The 18,783-nt window shown below is 40.4% G+C and overlaps 1 protein-coding gene across 8 annotated transcripts in view; it reads left to right on the forward strand.

Moving 5' to 3' along the window:
* PTK2 (protein tyrosine kinase 2) overlaps positions 1-18,783 on the forward strand; it is a 188,316-nt gene that overhangs the window by 40,219 nt on the left and 129,314 nt on the right. For 3 of the 8 annotated variants that reach the window (XM_054295716.1, XM_054295752.1, XM_054295759.1), the window contains exon 1: positions 17,103-17,307. The exons of 2 other annotated variants lie outside the window; for them this stretch is intronic. In XM_054295716.1, coding sequence (XP_054151691.1) covers positions 17,205-17,307 — 103 coding nt within the window. In that variant the 5' untranslated portion in view covers positions 17,103-17,204. Of the gene's footprint in view, positions 1-17,101; positions 17,308-18,783 lie in introns of those variants that run through there. 3 more of the 8 variants (XM_054295733.1, XM_054295742.1, XM_054295724.1) reach the window with 2 other exon arrangements.

Genomic DNA, 18,783 nt, shown 5'->3' on the forward strand with positions numbered 1-18,783 from the left:
TAGCATTTTTTGGTTTTTTTGTTTATTGTTTGTTACATTTGGCCTTTAACAAAGTTTTAAAATCCATGCATTCATTTGTGCTGTGGGCTGGAGTTTTGATGCAGAGCTCAGAGTGAGGATGTCTCCTGATCTTGGCAGGTGGAATTTGTCCATCTCTTCCCTGTTGTAATGTGAATTCTGGCATCCTGATTGAAGTGCATTTTTACTCCTGATTGATCAAGGGATTGGATATTTCTTGCCCTCTGCCTTGATCATTTTGGTTATGTATTCATTCTTTCATTTGTTCTTGCTGATGTTAACACCTGCTATGAAGGTAGCTGCTCTTTCCTGTTGGAATCAAATGGCAATTTCAGTTAAAAGCTTGATAGCTGATATTTTGTAGTCTTTTCCACAAGAACTTCAGAGCAGCTCTTCTGCAAAAAAGTCATGTTTTCTTGAAGCAGTGAAGAGAAGTTTAAATGTGGAAGTCTTCTTTTAAGGATGACATCTTTATAATTCTTTTGAATGCTGAGAGTGGTTGTGAAGCAGGCACTTGTGGAAAGTATTGGAAAAATAAATACCTGGTGTTTAGGTCAGGCTGACAGGAAGATTAGGATTATTGTTGGTTTTTTTCCTGCAGCTTCAAGGAGAAGGATGTGTGATGAAACTTTTTCTGAGTTTATATTTGGGACTTGAAGAGTTTGGCTGGTGTGAATCTGAGTCACAGTGAGATTATTCTTTTCAGTTTGAGTCTGTGTGTGGGAGTGTCCCAATTGTACTCCTTAACTGTGTCTTGCAAGTACTGATAGAGGGCAGAAGTTTTCCCAGGGTTCTCAAAGGATGAGCTTTTCCCATGGCAAGAGGACTTTAGAGAGGATATACAAACTGCCCACCATGGCTTACCTGTAGCAGAGATTGGGCAGCACCTCCTGGTAAGGGAAATAAGGAAATTGTTTTGAAAATTATGGTTACAGTATTGTCAGAAGGGGAGGCTGGAGTCTCACAGAGGTCTGTATTGTCCTATGGTATTACAGTATTTTTATTAATGACCATGAAAATGGACTTGATTTGTCTTTATCTGCCAGTAACACCAACACAAAAAGAGCTACAAGCACTCTGGATGATGTGATTAAAATTCAAAAGAAATGTGATAAATTGGAGAAGCAGCCTGGATAAAAGATATAATATAGTTGAATAAAGATGAGGTTCTGCATTCAGATGGGAAGTTTAAATCATCAAAACTCATCTTTGCAATAAATAATGATATTTTCCTTTTTAGAGTTTTAAAGAGAGTGCCACTTTCAGCAGTGGACAATAGATGTCACTAGAAATGTTCTCACTTTGTCACCTGGTTTTAGTGCTCTCAATTTTCATCATAATATGGGGGGGGCTTTTGCAGTGTTTGAAGATTTTGCAGTAAGGAGGGAACTACTTCAGGTGGTGTCTTTATTGTAGTGTCTAGTTTGAGGTTGGATTATCCATAAATTTGATATAGGCAGTGTATATCAAGGTCATGCAGAACACTTATTTCACAGTGAAATCTTGTGAGGAAGGATTGTTTCTGTGCAGGAGAATGCATTAGTTGATGAGGTTGTTCGTTAAATCATTACTCAGGAGAGTTATCCTGAATTAATCTCTATCCCTGCTTTGAAGTTCATGGGTAACTTGGGTTTTTACTGCCTTGGAATTGAGGCTATGGAGATGAGCATAGAGAATTTCTGGAATGTCAGCCAGGAGGGGTTTGGAGAACAATTTGCTAAAATATTATAATTTTGAAGGTGGGTAGAGCACACAGTTCTTCTGTCTATAAATGAAGTTCTCTTGCAACACAAGTGTGTTCACAGCATGCCTGGGGGCATGAAAGTCTGGTTTCCTCTGGTAAATGCAGTTAAACTTTCTCTGTTGACACTGTTGGGATTAAAAGCAATCCCTCCTGGATTTATTTCACTCTGAATTTAAAACAGGTCTAACATCTGTGTGATGTAGGTGTGACTCTTCCTAAGAGCTGGTCCTTTGTTCCTGATCCTGCAGTGCAATTATGTCTTCATTACCAGAATGAAGAAATAGTAAGGAAGCAAGAAACTGTCTCAAAGAACTAGAGGAAAATGAAGACAAATACAAGAAACAAACATACACTGGATTTTTGGTTTAAAATTCAATAAAACATTATGCCAAAATTGAATCTCAGCTACAGTTGTTTATTCTCAAAGACTCTTCCAGATAATATCTGGTGAGTCAAATAAAATCTTGCTGGCTCCTAACATAAAGTATCAAAGAATTAATAGGAAATATACATCTTTTGCTTAGGTCTTGTTTCAGATATGCAGCATATTTAAGTCTGATAGGTTTGTGTTCACTTTTTGCTGTATAATGTACAATTTAGGTAAGCATTCTTTGCACACTGTCATTGTTATCTTGAAATATTAAATGGTTTTGTAACTATTTTTACTTCCAAGTCCTCATTTAGGACAAAAAAAAAAAAAGAAAGAGTTACACAATTTCAGCTCAGCCTAAAGATGTTCCTGAATTAAAGGCATGTCCTCATTCAGTCTCTTGGTGTGTTTGGCCTTGCTGCTTACACAGGGCCTGCTCATGATCCACTGAAGGAAATCAGATTCAGCTCCTGGCACTTTCCAGAGCCTTGAACAACCTCCTGCTTCCCCTTTCTCTTACCCACTGGGCAGGAGATGGGATATTTAATGTTGTGCTGTGCAAAAGATCCTCCTCATCCTAAAGCTACACCTGCCTGGGTGATGAACTTAAACACAGCAACCAGAATTTCCAAAGCCCCAAAGGGTTGGGTTCTTCCTATGATGTTAAAAGACAGAAAATTAAAAATCAGTTGAGGTATTGCCAGAGTTGCAGCAGGCAAGAATTGACAGAATTGAGGTTATGCAGAATTCTTAAAATAAATGTTCACATGTATTACAGAGGGTAATAAATTATGCAACGATTATTCATGCAGCTGAGAATAAACTCAGTAGCATGAGCAGAGAACTGTTGTTAATATCCCTGCTTAAAGGGGGGGAAAAGGTAACCAACTGTGTAGGCAGAAGTAAAAAAAGTACCAAATAGTGGCTTTTTGATTTGTCACTTCAGTTTTAAGTAAGAATTAAATACAAGCTGCACTAAGACTGAACAGTTCCTCCCATTTTAGAATCCCTAGCATGGTGCTGAAGAGATTGCACAAGGAAACCTGTACTGCTTCTCTAAAAGCTGTACTTTCAGTAATCCCTTCAAAAATCAGGATTTTTTTTCTTTTTTTCTAGGAATCTTTGCAAATGTTACTAAAAATTCTGGTTTTTAAGCAACAGTAAACTTAGTTTTCATAGATTTATGATGGCTTGGGTTGTAATGATTTTATTTGTGTGATGAGTATGGAACTGAAAACAAGTTTATGAAGTATCAGTGCTGTCGAGTTAGAATAGATGCCTGCATGCCCTGTACAGCTCTGAAAACGTGAGAGAACTGTTCTTTTGATGCAGATATGGCCTGTAGCTTGAATTCTTTTCACTACCAGCAAGGCAGGTGTTTTTGCTGGATTTCGAAATTCCCTGTCACGAAACTGCTATTACTGCTGGGTGAGGTTATTGCTGACAAAGCTTAAATGTCACTTGGAAGAAGTTTCTCTTGTTATTTGTGCGTTAAATCTTCCTATTTTAGAATTTAGTTGAGTAGTTTTAAAAAGTTAATCGTCTGTACCTCATAAAATGCATTTTCCCATTGTTATATATCTCTGATATTAGGAAAAGCAATGTAGCTTTTTGTTTGTTTGTTTTTGTTTTGAAGGTGACATCTTAGACCTTGACATGAAACCTGTGGATTTCCCAACCTTTCCAGTGAAACTTTCTTGGCTTATTCTGACTGTGCTTTTGACACTGCCATCTTCCCTGCATTCCCACCTGTATTTTACAGCTCATTGCCCACACAGGGCAAGAGCAACAATAATATTTGGGAAGAACATTTTTATTAGTGATGCTGACCTGTGTAGTAATACTGAGGTGATGAGATGTATTAAACACTTGATGAAACTGCAAGTTAGCTAAATTGTAGTGTTTTTCCTTTAGAAATTTGAGCCTGACAGTCCAGACAGTTTCCAGGCCATCTCTCTGTCCATTTATTCAGTCCATCACTTCATCAGTTTGTGTGTTATGGTGCTGCCATGGGAGACAGTGTTGAAAGTCTTGCTGAAGTTAAGAGAAATGACAACATCTTCTTCAAGCTTGTATTTTAATCACAGAAGTTCATTAGGTTGATCAGGCATGTTTTCTCTTTCATAAATCCTTGCTGACTATTTCTAATCACCTTATTGTCCTCATTTGTTTAGAAATGGCCTCCAGCGTTGTTACTTCCTTCACTTTGTCCGTGATGGAGGTGAGGGTGACCAGCCTTAGTCATCCAGGCCCTTCCCTCTTCAAGTTCCATTTGCTTCTTCCAGCTGTCAGGATCCTCCCCCATTTGCCAGGGCAGTCTGTGAGATGATTTATAGTTAAGAAACTTGCCCTGGCTGCAGAACATTGGTTTTCTGGGATTGTGTATGGGGATAGAGGAAAAGGAGGAGAGGGGGCAAAAGAAAACAAGTTTCAATATAGACAATTGAGAGTATGTATTAAAAAAAAAAAAAATCAGGACATAAACCAGGTTTATTGGGAATGATGTGGCACCCCTGGTATCTGCTCTAGACTGACTTTATGCTCAAAGAAAGTGAAATTTGATATATTGGGCACTTAATGGGGCTATGGCATGATTGCATAAGGAGGCAGGGAGGGAGATTTGATGACATGAAAGGTCCTTCAGGTCCTGTGTCCCTATGAATCTTAACAAGCTGGATCAATAAAGTCTGACACTTTAAAATAAACAAAAAATCAGCAGTTCAGCACATTCCCCTATCATTTCCTGTAGTTCTGGCTCCCATGGTTTTGGAGACACCCACACTGCTGTGAGGATTGTTCTTGCTTTAGTCCTGGGCAGTCACCTCAAAGTGGAAGAATTCCAGCAATCAAGGGTGCATCATATGCAAATGTACCACCTGAATGTATAGTATCTAAGATATTTTTCTTTATTTTAATTAATTTCTCATTTAGAACATATTGGAATTTTTTACCTGCTTCCTTAGAAATTGCTATTTCAGATGACATCTTTAGGAATTTTGCTGTTTGGAGGGATAAGGATACTTTTGCTAGGTAAAATTGTTCTTTTGCAAGTGGCAGAAAAAGGTGTGGCTGCTCCACCCTGGATACCCTGAAATATCCTGAATTACAGTTGAGCAGTTCAGCTTTGAATGAAGTCAGCTGCACATACTCTTCATTTTTTAGATAGAGAATGTGATTTTATTCCTAGTTTGGAAAGTTTTTTTTAGAAATAATAAGATTATATTAATTTTCTCATTGTATGGACAAGAAACTTGAGCCTCAGTGCCATGTGGGCACCTGGTGGCAGTCCTCAGGCAGGTTTACCAGGGAGAGATTGGTCAATCTTCCATCTGAGAGGTGGTGAATTTGTGAATTTGTCTTGTGTAGTTAAGGGTGCAGGGAATGGGGATCATTCAGTGCCTTATTTTAAATATATTAAAAGTTGTTGTTCTTTAAAAAATAAAAAAAAGGCAAGTTACAGAGCTTTTGGATAAAATATTAAAGAAGAAAATCTTGAAAATTCTTAGGGGTTTATTTTGTTGCGGGGTTGAAGGGACACCTTGGACAGAAACTACTGAATGTGAGCTACAGATTTTTGTTGGTACAATATCAGAGGAATTGCAGAGGAACTTGCAGCTCTGTACTACATGCTGTCAAAAAATAAATAACTTGTGGCAAGATGTTTTGCTTGGAACAGGATGCTTATGTACTCTGAGAAGATGTTTACCTGTTTTGGTGTCTAAGGAATACAGACCAAAAATGGTTCCTTGTGGGTCCTGTGCCATTTAGTGCAGGTGGATATGCAGGACCTGGCAGTTCACAGTCAGAAAAGTTCTTTGCACTCTGTACAGCCACATGGATGTTCTTGCTGGCAAACTGGCTGCTGTGGTTGTGCAGAAACAGCTGGAGGGGTGTTGGCAAGGGCTATTCTAATGATGCACTTGGAGATCTGAATTGAAATTTTGTCTGGACTTTCTCAAAGTTACAAAAATGGGACATTTAAAAAATTTTTAATAAGTGGTTAGGGATTTCAGGATTGTTTGCTGCTTTTCTCATAGCAGGTTTTTTTTTTGTTTGTAAAAGTTTTTGTATAGGCAAGGTAGAGGATGTGTATCTGCTAAGAGTGATTGGAGAATTCATCTGTCTTCTTTTACAGGAGAAAAAACAAATCCAGAACCAGAGCCAGCCTGGCACATGGAGAGCAGTGTGCTATAATCAGAGCATCAGGATTTTGGGAATGAGCTTCTGCTGCTCCTTTACAGCACAGAACCTTCAGTGGCAGTCACTGAAAGTGTCTTGTTCTGGTGCAGAATTACTTAAGGAGAAGATGAAATTTGGCAAACTGAGGAGTCCAACAATCATGATTCCTAAATATGTGTCTGTAGTCTGTTCTGCTGATGCTCACAATGCACTCACTGTTTTTATGGAACTGTTCCACAGCAAGTGCAGCTCCTGTGAATTTCTGTAACCCCTTGCTGGAGTGTTGGAGTGTGTTACCAGCCAGGGTCTTCACAGCAACAGCTATGGAGTAAAGGAAGGGTGGGGATAACACTGTGACTGAAAGAAAGAGTCTCAATATCAAGCTGGATCTTGTGCAGTTGGCTCATACAGAATGTTAGTTATTAGTGTGTGTTTTGTTCTGCAAGACCTGGGCTGGGAGTGGCTTGGGATCTTCTCCCAAAATACACACGAGCTTGTTTGGAGAGGAACATCACTGACTGCAGTGAACCAAGAGGAAAAACATTGCATGGAGAACTTTCACCAGCTGTTTTGTTGTAAGTTGCGCCTAAAATGACCATAAAGAAAGGATTTTATGATCTTTCCTTTAGTTTATTTTTACATCCTTAATGTATAGTTTGAACCCTCTCCTTGTGTCCTTAGCTCATAACTTGTTTTTGCTGGCTTTGTTTGCACAGCAAAGACTGGGAAAAGGAAGTAAGAACAAAAATGGATACCTATGGCTCCCCCTTCCCTTTTTTCTTTTCAGAAGAAAATATAAAATTTAATATTTAAAATAAGAGCATATTTAAGATATGGGAGTTGGCAAGTCTTTTCCCTAGGGACCACTAATTTGAATATGGAAAACTGCAGAAATTCTTTTGTCAGGTATAAAGCTGATGTTCCTCAGCTTTTCATATGGAAGGGTCAGACTTAACAACACCAGAGTCTGTTCTTGTAAGTACATTTTTCCTCAAGACTTCACTCTGAGGAAGGGTCAGGGTAACAGAAGTGGACTGTTAAATGCCTGTGCTTCCATTAGTGGGCTGGAATTACACTTGAGATAGATGAGAAACTTCTTAAGAAATTCTTACATTGTTTAACTCTGGCACAAAGATGTTTTACAGATTATATCTTTGTGCACTAATTATTCCTTTAAGAAGATCTTTGAAGTTTCTGGTTATTGTCCATTCAGATGACTTACTGGAATGGTTTCACATGGTTTGATTTTTTTTTTCCATGACAATCGGGGAGAATTATCTGTGATAACTCTTTTTGTGAAAGGCTTAATACAGAGAAATACTGGAACTGTATTTCCAGGATTAATAGACTTTATGTTGTGATTCACATTGTCTTCAGATGTCTTAGTGGAGCCAATTTTCATGGATTTGAAGAGCAGCTGAACAAGTATCTCTGATCTCCACTACAGGTCACTTCTCTGTGGTGACCGGGACCCGAGGGAATGGCCAGAAATTGTGTCAGGGGAGGTTTAGGTTGGATATTAGGAAAAGGAACAGATTCCCCAGGGAAATGGTCACAGCACCACTCCTGACAGTCTGGGAGTGTTTGGACAACACTCAGGCACATGGTGGGATTGTCTGGGTTCCTGTGCTGGGCCAGGAGTTGGACTCGATGATCCTTGTGGGTCCCTTCCAACTTAGGGAATTCTATGGTACTGAGGAAAGGTCAGACTACTACTAAGTTCCAGTAAAAAATTTATTGATCAGCACTGAAATTCCTGCTGACTGTTCTCTGGTCATCTCCTTGCCCTCCAAGAGGTGGAGTAAAAGGTATTATTGAAACTTGGGGCTTTGCAATAGAGAAGGGTGAGGAAGCCAAATAACCCAGTGAGGTGTTAGAGGTAGTGACTACCACTGAGCTTCTGGAAACATCAGTAACATAATTACTGAGATTTTTATATACAACTTCTAAAAGCAGAGTATTAAGTAGAAATTTTTAAGTGATCAGGCTTTGTCTAATGACTTCAAAACTTGAGGGGTGAAGGAATTCTGTCCTACCCCAAGGCAAGCGTGACTTAAGTCATTCCTTGAAGATATTTAACCTATTAATATGACAGTTTCACATCTTCTTCTGCAATTTAAAAATTCTTATTAGACATTTATTTCAGGGTCCTTGAACTTTCCTACTCCCAGTTTAAGTTTATGACTTTTCTTCTTGTCAATGTGGCAAGACAAGGTTTATATTCTTCCTCTGTTTATGCAGGCATTTCTTTGTCCTGATCTCATGTTCACTTAAAAGCTTGATTGCTGAGTCTTGAAATGCATCAAATGGGATTGTGGGGAGCAGTACCAGAGGTTTTTGGGAGCTGTGCTCTGCAGCTCAGAACTGTGCAAGAGATGAGCTCTTGGCCCTGTCAGATGCTGTTACATGCTGACAGTGCTGGCCCTGTGATGTTTGCTAAAGTAGGTCATTCAGGCTGCCATCAGAAAGGAGTTTTTTTGGCTTTTTGATCTTTTGTTTATCATCTGAAGACACAGGATACTTATTTAACATCCCTTCTTCAGATCTGAAGAAGGGCTGTGCCCAAACATCTTTCCCAGCTGTATCAGTTGGTTTTGTACATCTTGGCCTTGCCTATTTTCATTTTTATAGCAGCATTCTTGCACATCTGTTTCCAGCTTCATCAAAGCCTTTTGAGCTGAAGTTGTCAAGTCCCTGGGTAAACCTTACTGCACTTAAAGTTCAGCTGAGTTTGGAGCTACAGAGCAGAGGTTTGGTCTGCTCATCAATTTGCAGCTCTGAAAGGATGCACAGAGGGGATTTGTGGGTATGTGCTGCCTTTGACACTCTGAATGCTGCTCCATCCTGTAACAGCTCCATAACTTCAGCTGCATTTGGTGCTGAGCTCCTGGAAGCCTTTCTTAAGATGAAGCAACAAGTTCTTGTGTTTCTGAGCTCTTTGACACCACTCTGCAGGCATTTTCCTAGGTAAACAGAACTTGTTCAGCAGAACTGTGCAGGCTTGTGTAATTGGAGGAGCAAATGAGGCTATTTAAGGTGGTGGATTTTGCATTGAATAAAAGATTTTGTGTTAGCTGAGGATGACTTTTAATTCCCTGTAGCAGCATAAAATGACTGCCTGAGGAGCTGTTCCTTAGAAGTTTATTGCTGGTCTCACAAAGCAGCAATGTAGCTGAAAGTTCCTGAAAAGTGAATATCCCTTCTTGACACAAAATGGGAAGAGGGGTTGATTAAAGTGAATAGGAATTGAATTTTCTGTGGCTTAGAGGCTCAGCTACACCTAGCCTCTACTAGAGGGTCTCCTAAACAAAGCATCAAACTATTTTTTGGAATTTTTCAATCCAAATTTTGCTAATTACAGAGGGAAAGGGGGATTTGTGCTCATTTAACAATATTTTCTTATTTTTTAAGATGTTTTTCTTTGCTTTATAGCTCAAGCACTTAATTTGCTTGGTAATAGAGCAGCATTAATGTTTGTGTATAAAACTTTAAAAAGATGTTCTGTAAGAATTAAAAATTAATTTTTAATATTCTGCTTTCTTAGACTCGAAGGGTATCGGCATTGGCTTGTTGATTTGTTCTGTGACTCTGGAATTTTAAACTTAAATAGCTCTTTGTTTTAGCCTATAAGAGTTTGTTTATATAGAAGGGATTTATGCTATGCTCATCCTTCACTAAGAAATACAATATGAACTGTTCCCCCAGTGTGTTTTCATACATAAATGGAGAAATACTGCATTATTGGGAGGTCGTGGATTGCTGTTTTATTCAGTTTGTAATTGCATTTAATAGCTTGGGAGTCTGAGGAGTTACTGATGTTATATCTGTGGTTTATGTAACACTGGGAATCAGGTTCAACTTCTTCCTAAAAAGATGTTTGCAACTGAAAGGGGTTTGATGAGCTGTTGTTTTAGCTTTGCATTTGGCATCTGGAGGAGAAGCAGGGCAAGGAAGACACATCCAGGTAACACCATTTTTGGTAAATACCTGATCCTGTATGGCTGCACAGCTTTCTTATTTCTTTGTTTAATTGCTTCTTAGATAGATGAGAGAGAAAGCAGCAGATACGAGACACTGAAGAGATTTGCTGACCCAGAAGCAACTTTATTTTCCTAGATCCCTCTTAGAAGATGTGGCTAATTATTTCTAGGCTTCCCTTGGATTAATAAAGGTGGATTTTAAGAATCTGTAAGGTCAACTGATCCACTTCTGGATCCCCTCCACTGAACAAAAGTCTCACAAAATGCAATTCCTTTAAACAGCATCAAAGGGCTGGGTCCTTCCCCTTCAGATACCTTCTGCTGTGTTTACCTCATAAATGGAAGTATTTTGCCATAAAAAAGGGAAGTTTTGTAAGGTGAAGGAAGGTTCTGGTGACCATTTGGATTGCTTTGTGTCACTCCTTCTCCAGTCACCTCACATTGGAGGCTAAAGATACACAGTGCAAACTGATAAGCACAGTGAATCTGTCACAGACCAAATTATATTTTGCAGTAAAATAAGGAATGGCATGTGTAGGATTCACTTTTTCTCTTTTTTTTCACCTCTTCTCTCCAGGTGTCCATGAAGTAGACTTTAGCTTTAAGCAATGGAATAGTGAATGAACTTCTCAAAGATGTCCTGAGGATAGAAATGGTTCTGTTGGGTGGATTTTTTTGTAAATAGCCTAGAACAAGAAGAAACGGAGATTTTGAATCAGTGTCCTAAGGAAGGAGTAATTTTAAACCTTTTTCATCTTTCATGGCATTGACTTTATCCTTCTCTATGCAGTGAAGTCTTCAAAAAGTAAATGGAAGGAAGTGGGAGAAGATGAGCAGCTTAGTCCACCCACAGGGAAATCTGCTACAACTTTCATGCCTGAAAACTAATACAACCCATATGGGTTTAAAAAATGGCCAGTCTTTATTTATGGAATAATAAAATTAAAGTTAACTTAGTGTCCCTTTTAATATCTGTTGTCTTAGCAGCTTAGGCTGGGAGGCTGCACTGCTGCCTGCTCTGCTGCACAGCATCCCTTGGACAGGGGAGGTGTGGGAAACCTCATTAACACTGAATTCCTCCTGCTCCCTCCCAGCACCCTGATCTGTCCTGCTCCCCACCTCTCTACTACCAATAGGTTAAGATTTGAAAATAAAACCAATGAATTCTGGCAACTGCTATTATAAAATGTAACTCAGATGATCATAAAGCTAAACAGGTGATCTTGGTTCAGAAGGTCACAAAGTTTTGTTTTATAACTCCGAACTTTGTGGGAATACCCAAGATTATCCTACTATTAAGCTCATCAAATGGAGAAATATAACAATAAATTCAGTATTGGACTGACATTTTGCCAGAAAAATGTCCTAAGCAGAGATCCTCAGCAGTTTATATTCTAGAATGAGTTTATCTAAGTGCTCTCTATCTTTCTTCTTCAGGAGAAAAATGGCCTAATGTAGTCTGGAGCATGGAATTAGAGTTTGCTCATATTGCAAAGTCTAAAATGAATTCATGGAGGTGATGCTGCCTCTCAGATGTGCTGAATCATTTCTGTTGAAAAACCAGGCTTGGATTTTGACACTTAAAGTAAAATAGCATTTTTCTTTCAGTTCTGCCTGTCAGATGCTCAGAGTTAAATAAGAAAGACCATCTCTGGTGGCAGGAGAATGATGACAGAGTTTCTCAGTCTCAGAGATCTTTGGAGGTCCCGGAGCCCATCACCCTGTGCTTCTCTGTGCCCTTTGGCAAAGGGTGTTCAGGAGGAAGCTGAGCCAGAGAAGGTGTGGGTGGAGCAGAAAGGACTCCTTGGGGGCAAGGATGATAAATTTAGAGACCAGGTAATCCAAGGCAGATTTCCAAACCAGCCTTAGCAAACCTGAGTTTAGAGTAAGGCAGAGGTCACGAGTTGTCATTTTGGATTTGTTATAATTACCATGCACCATTTTTCAGTAGTTCCTGTGAACAAAGATGATGTTTGTTTGACTTTGGCTAAGAGTAAACTTAGGTAGATAATATTTTCCACTTTGAAATAATGCACACACCCAAAGAATAATTATAATATTTAGGAAAAAGCTCACACAAAGAACTAACTTGAGGGAATGAAGATGAATGAAGATTACAGTGCAGTTACAGTGTCTGGACAGCATGTTTGGGGAATTCTGGATACTAACATGGAAAAGCAAATTAATTCAGATGCAGAAGACTGTCACTTGATCAATAAACATGTTTTAATTTTAGAACATTCATCAGCCACTCTCAGCTTTGTGGGCTGCAGTTGTCATGGTAGAAAGCATTTGTGGCTTTACCAAAAAAATCCTGCACTTGTTCTGAGGGTAAACTTTGTTTGACAACTTTCTTTATCAGCTAGATGAATGTAATGAACTCTTCTTCCATCTCCTACAGGAATTTGCAGATCTCCTTCAAAACATTACCTTTGTTCTTCAGCTTCTAGAAATTACTAGAGTGATAAACAGTAGCCCATGAAGTAGTTAAGACTGTGAATTATTAAATCCAAAATAATAATAAGCATCACCATCATCATCACAGAACAGTTTATTTTGGGAGGGACCTTCAAGAGCATCTACTTCCCACCCCCTGTTATGGACACTGTCACCTTCTACCAGACCAGGTTGCTCAAAGCTCCATCCAACCTGGCCTTGAGCACTTCCAGGGATGGGGCATCCATGATTTCTCTGGATGTGTCTCACCATCCTCATAGTGAAGAATGTCTTCCTAATACTTAATTTAAAGAAATATTCTTTCAGTTCAAAGCCCTTTGTCCTATCAGCATGTGCCCTTGTCAGAAGTCCCTCTGCAGGGACTGGAAGGGGCTCCAAGGTCTCTCTGGAGCCTTCTCCAGGCTGAGCATTCCTCACTCTCTCCTGTCTCCAGAGCAGAGGTGCCTCCAGCCCCAATGCTGATGTCATGGCTGTGCTCTGGGCTGTGGCTCTTTGTTTTTGTTCTAACAAGTGAATGTGCTGCTCTTTTCTCCCTTGGAGGAGATCTCTGTTGCTGTTCTGTTCATCTGGTGGCTGAGGTGTTGCAGGAGAGGAGCTGAAAAGCAAATTTCTGTTCTGCTCTCCAGCACTGCCCTACAGATTGGTACAACACTACAGATTGGTACTGTCTGTTTTCTTCACAGTTTCCAAATCCTGAGTTCAGTTTGATTTCTCAGCACAGTGGAACTTGGACAAGAATTCCCTGTTTGGTTCTGTCCTAGTCTCCTTCATAACAATGCTCCAACTTTGCCAGCCAGTTTGATCAAAATTTGATTAATAAAGATATTAAATGTGGAAAAAAAATAGTTGAATAGCAGAGAGTTCCTAAAGATGGCATTTACTGAGGGAGAAGCTGGGGTCAGTTCTGTGCTGATGAGATCTCTGGGACACCCCCAGGAGCTCCAGCTCTGGACATGACCATGGGGAAAGCCAAGGTTTGCCAGTTTGTCTGATGGGCCTGATCTTTGTTTTTTTTTGGATAAGCTTGAGTGGAAAAAATCAGACAACCTTTTATATGTGTCACAATTGTAAAAAAACCCCAAAACCCTGCTGTTTAACCCTTTGTTCCCCAGAGCTTTTTGATTTTTGAAGGTGACATCAATAGGAGACAGGCTCAGCACCACAAAGAAAATTTTAAAAACTTAATCCCTTGATACAATTTTCAAAAATGCTTCTGATTTTTTTCCTCCCCTCTTGCTTTCCAAAAGCTGATGCTGATAATCAGTACTCTTTAAAAGCAAGCTGAAATTGAGCAACCAAGATCATAGTCACAGCAGAAAAGTCTTAACTTGAATTTCCTTGGGGCAGAATGCCATTTCCTAGCTGACCTTGCCTGTCTGTTGTTATTGGGGTAGTCTGAGCTTTTTTCCTGGTTAGAATGTGTGCTAAGGAAAATGGTCAATGCTTCTGCATATTCTTAGTAAAAACTTATGAATTCTCCTTTTTGTAGAAATACTTTTTTAGGTTTTTCTTTGATAGCTGTTGTCATCATTGCTTACACAGAGACTGCTACACACATACTATCAGTGTGTGTCAGCAAATGCATCTTGCACAACAAGAACCAACGCTTCTGTTCCACAGCCCTAATTTCTGACAGATGTTTCTTACTTCAGTAAATGCTCTAATCTGATTGGCATTACTTAAAAAAGATTACTTTACATAAATGCTGCTCAGATACCTACTTGAGGAGAGTATTTATAAAATGTTGTAAATACTCAGTATATTGTTGTAAATACTCTGTATACTGGAGATGTATTTAACTTCTCAAGTTTGGTTTTTTACTTCGTGCCTTGCCTGCTTCTTCCTTGCAACTTGGAATTTTGAGGTTTCTGAACATCTCCATTACATAAATTTTATGCTTTTGGCTTTTTGTTTTTTTGTGCAGAAAAAGATTATCATGTTATTTGAAAGAAGAGAATGAGCATATGCCCATTGTGTACTTCTTATAATAACAAATAGATATTAAGTATTTTTTTAAAAGCATCAAGGAAGTGCTTGGTTTAAGTGAAAAAATACATATTCAGGGTGTAAAATGTTGGACAGCTTCTAAATTGAATTTAAAAAATTGTCATGTTATGAAATACTTAGTTTTCACCTTCATTTTGTAGTCTAATACAAAACCAAGAATTTATGTCCTTGAGAAGAATGAATATAATACTGGTATTATATGAGCAGGCAGTATCTCTTGACACTTGGATTGATAATCTGTATTAGCCTCATCTGTTATGACTGTAAAGAATACAGAGTCCACACATTCTGTTTATTAAAACTGTCCTTGGCAATGCACTTACCAGTTGATATTTAAAGGGTTTTGTTTTCATAAATAAAATTTAATTTAGACCTTCCCCTTTTTACTTCTTGATATTTTTTTAATCTGCTTTTCTGGAAAGCATTTTCTTTTCATAGAAGAAACACATTTTTAAAAATGTATTTTACACCCTAGACCACAGATCAAACCAGTTTAAGGAAAACTGAAGAAGTATCTGCAGTTTCCTTTTTTGAAGGAAACAAGTCTGACTTGCTCAAGGTCACCAAGGCAGCCCATGGCAGAGCTGGATGTGTAAAAGCAGATTTCCTACCCTGCCAGCATGAACCAGAGGGTCACTGAGCCTGTCTGTGCCCCTTCTGTACCCACACAACTACAATAATTGGTGGTTTAAATATTTACTGTAGCATGTTTTGCTTTAATATTGAAGGTAAATATAATCGACCTTGTCACCAGAAGTGTTTGTCTGTCTGTGTAGCACTGAGGGGCTTGGAAAACTTTGTGTGGGGGGAGGAAGGCACCCAGGCATGTCTTCAGTTCCCTTTGGCTTTCTTCAGCCCCAGAAAGAGCTTTGTGCCTGAGCAGTGATGCAGAACATCTGATGGGCCTGCTTGTGGCCTCATCTCTCTCTCTCTTTTTTTTTTTTTTTACCACAGAATATTTTTTCTCGTTTAAATAGAGAAGCAGACAATAGTTAAATGCAGTTACTGCTTCCTTTCTTCTTATTTTTTTTTATCAAGAATTTTGACATCCACCACTAATTCTGCAAGGCCAGTCAGTATATTGAGAAATGAGATGGCAGTAAAGAATGGTAATTAAACATATACTGTAGCCGAGTGCATGCTGCTACAAGTAGGCAGATAGGTTAAGTTGAAGGCTGCTGGATTTAGATTAATTCCCTTTTGGTTCTAGTCTTGGATAAGCCTCACGCCTTACTGCTGAGGGCTGGGAGTGAGAATAGATTACCGTGGAATATATAAAGAGCTTTAATGAGAAGTGTGAATCTTGTTCCTGTTGATTTTAATAGGTGTTCTAGCTGAAACAGTTATTTATAATTTTTGTGAAATACTTTGCCATAAAATGGATATTTGCTTTATTTCCATACACACACTGTGCCTGGTTGCGTGATTAGTATAAACATTGGCTTTTGCAGTATTTATACTCACCATTTGAAAAGAAAACTATTTTAAGCAGTTTTGGTGTTAGGTGCTACAAAGTTAAGAAGAAACAAAGGCCGTTCACCATCTGGGGTGAATGTTTGAGGTGACTTTTGCCTTCTGATGAGAAGTCAATAAAAGAAGCCCCGGGTTGAGAGGGGGCTGGATGTGGCACTAAGGACTGGCGTGGGCTGCAATATTCATTCTTTAAGGCCAAGCAGCACTGCCGGGCTTCTTCCATCCATCATCTCATGGAGTGAGGCAAGTGCTGATGGAGAGTGTGACCCGAAATCCTGCTCAAGTTTGGGGAAGTTCTCCAGCGCTTTTAGGGAAGTTCTGTGCGCTTAGAGCCAAGTTTTGCTTTTAGGATGCCTGGTGTCGGTAAACGGACACAGCAAATGTGTAAAAGCGGTGGCAGAACGCGGGTGCGGCAGGGGAGGGGCGGTGCGGGAGCAGGAACATCAGCGGCAGCGAAGCGAGGCCGGTCCGCAGCCGGGCCGGGCGGCGTTTCCAGCGCATTTCCAGCGCTCTGCCTCTGCGCACAGGGTGAGCCGGAGCCGGCCGGGCGCGGGCAGCAGACGGGGATTAGCATATTAATGGCAGCCGGGTAATCGCCTCCCGCCCCTGCCCGCCCTCCTCCGCAGGGCTCACTCCGCCTCGGCACCGCTCCCGGCGAGGAGGAGGAGGAGGAGGAGGAGGAGGAGGAGGAGGACGAGGACGAGGACGAGGAGGTGGATGATGCTCCGGGGCGGGGGGAGATGAGGCAGCGGCGCGGCTTCCCCTCAGCGCAGCGCGCTGGAGCCCCGGGCGGGCCGGGGCACCGCGCTCCCCCCGCGGCCAGGTGAAGGCGCACCGCCCCGGGGAGGGCCGGGGCTCCCTCCTCTGCCCGGGATCCGGCACGGCCAGGCGGCTCCAGCCTCCCCCCGCAGGAGCCCGGAGCGCTGAATCGGGACATTGTGTGCCGGAGCTGGCCGGCATCGAGCACGCTCCGTGTATGTGGCTGCTGGAGGTGGCCGGGCAGCAGCCCCCGAGGCGGGCAGGTGCGGGCTGCATGGAGAAAAGCGGCTGCAGCCCTTTCCCCATGTGCTGGGCTAAAGGTACTCCGACCTTTTATTTATATATAACTCTGTGTGTGTGTATATATATATATATATTCATCTGTATGCATTTCTCTCTCCCTCTTAATGTAACGTTTTACCACCTGTGGTTCTATGGTTTTTTTCCTCTCAAAGCCAAGCTAGAAAATAAATATTCTGGTCATGCGCTTGCAGTGCGGAGCTGCCCCTCTGCCGGAGCTGCTTCACCTGACAGCTGGGATGCTTCGCGTTTTGTGGGTCTTTTTTTCTCCCTCTGCCTTTAAGAATGATTGGAAATGAAAAGAGCGCTTGAGGTGTTTGGTTTGTACTTGCACTGATGTGAGGATCTGACGGCTTTGTTTGTGATCTTTGTATGTTTGAAGCCGCTGCGAGGGTGATCCTGCTTTCACTCACCTTTTAGAAGAAGTAGTTTTTAAGTGTCTGATCCTGATCGTAGGGAGAGGAAGACTTACATGTTTTTACTTGATGTCTCTGAATTTGCCACCCCTATTACCCACCCCCAAACAGAGACAATAAGTAGCCACAGAGCATGAATTTATTACAATGAGACGGTTGGACTTGAAATTGAGGCTTAACAATAGTTAGATGGACATGGGAAAGTCATTCACGTGATAATCTTAATTTGCACCCCAAGACTTTTATATTTACCATATTATCATCTGGACGTTACTTCTATACTGGAGTTGTGGATGTGACTTTACAGGGATTAAGGTCGAAATTCTGTTAGTAGCTAAAGAATCAAATCTTCCTTAGATGGAAAACAACTGTAAAAAGTTGAATGTTGCTGGTTGTAAGCATAACCTTCCTCGTGCTTGCTTTCATTTCAATGTACTTTCTTTTTTGGAAGAGAAACTGGCAGTGAAGTATTGCGTCACCGTAATCTTGGATCATGGACAGCCAGTTATTCGGAAGTACAGGGCAAACGTAGCTGAGCTAAGGATTCGATAGGCATAGCTGCTGATTAGTTGTTTGAAAAAAAAATTAAATTTATTTACAGTTTTTATTGTCTAGTAATTAGGAGGGCACAAGAAAAAGCATTTAACACTTTATCTTGCCTGCTTTCTGCACCTTTCAGAAATATTCAGGCTAAACTAATAATATGTCACACATTCACATATTATACTACATAGAGTAGAATCGACTTAGAAATGGGAGAAGTGGAACACCACACCCTGGTTTCATGAAGTACAGAACCTGTCAGCTCACAAGGAAATAATATTTAGTAAACAATGAGTAACGGTAGCTGGAAACAAAGCTAATACAGAGTGTCCTTTGCTTTTACTAAAACTTGTTTACCGTGAAGGGGGTAACAGCAATGCCAGATCTGTGTGTCATAAATTGGATAACAGAAGTATTAGATAAAATTGGGATTCCTCTCCTTGGACTGCTGTGAGGGTCAGGATGAAGGTACCTCCCAGAAAGTAACTTTTTAAAGTAGAGAAGAAGAATCTTCTGAAAGCAAAAGCTTTTGCCATC

This window comes from Melozone crissalis, unplaced genomic scaffold (genome assembly GCF_028551555.1).
Source record: "Melozone crissalis strain CALT ecotype California unplaced genomic scaffold, PUWL_Pcris_2 ptg000002l_1, whole genome shotgun sequence".
Classification (NCBI taxonomy): domain Eukaryota; kingdom Metazoa; phylum Chordata; class Aves; order Passeriformes; family Passerellidae; genus Melozone; species Melozone crissalis.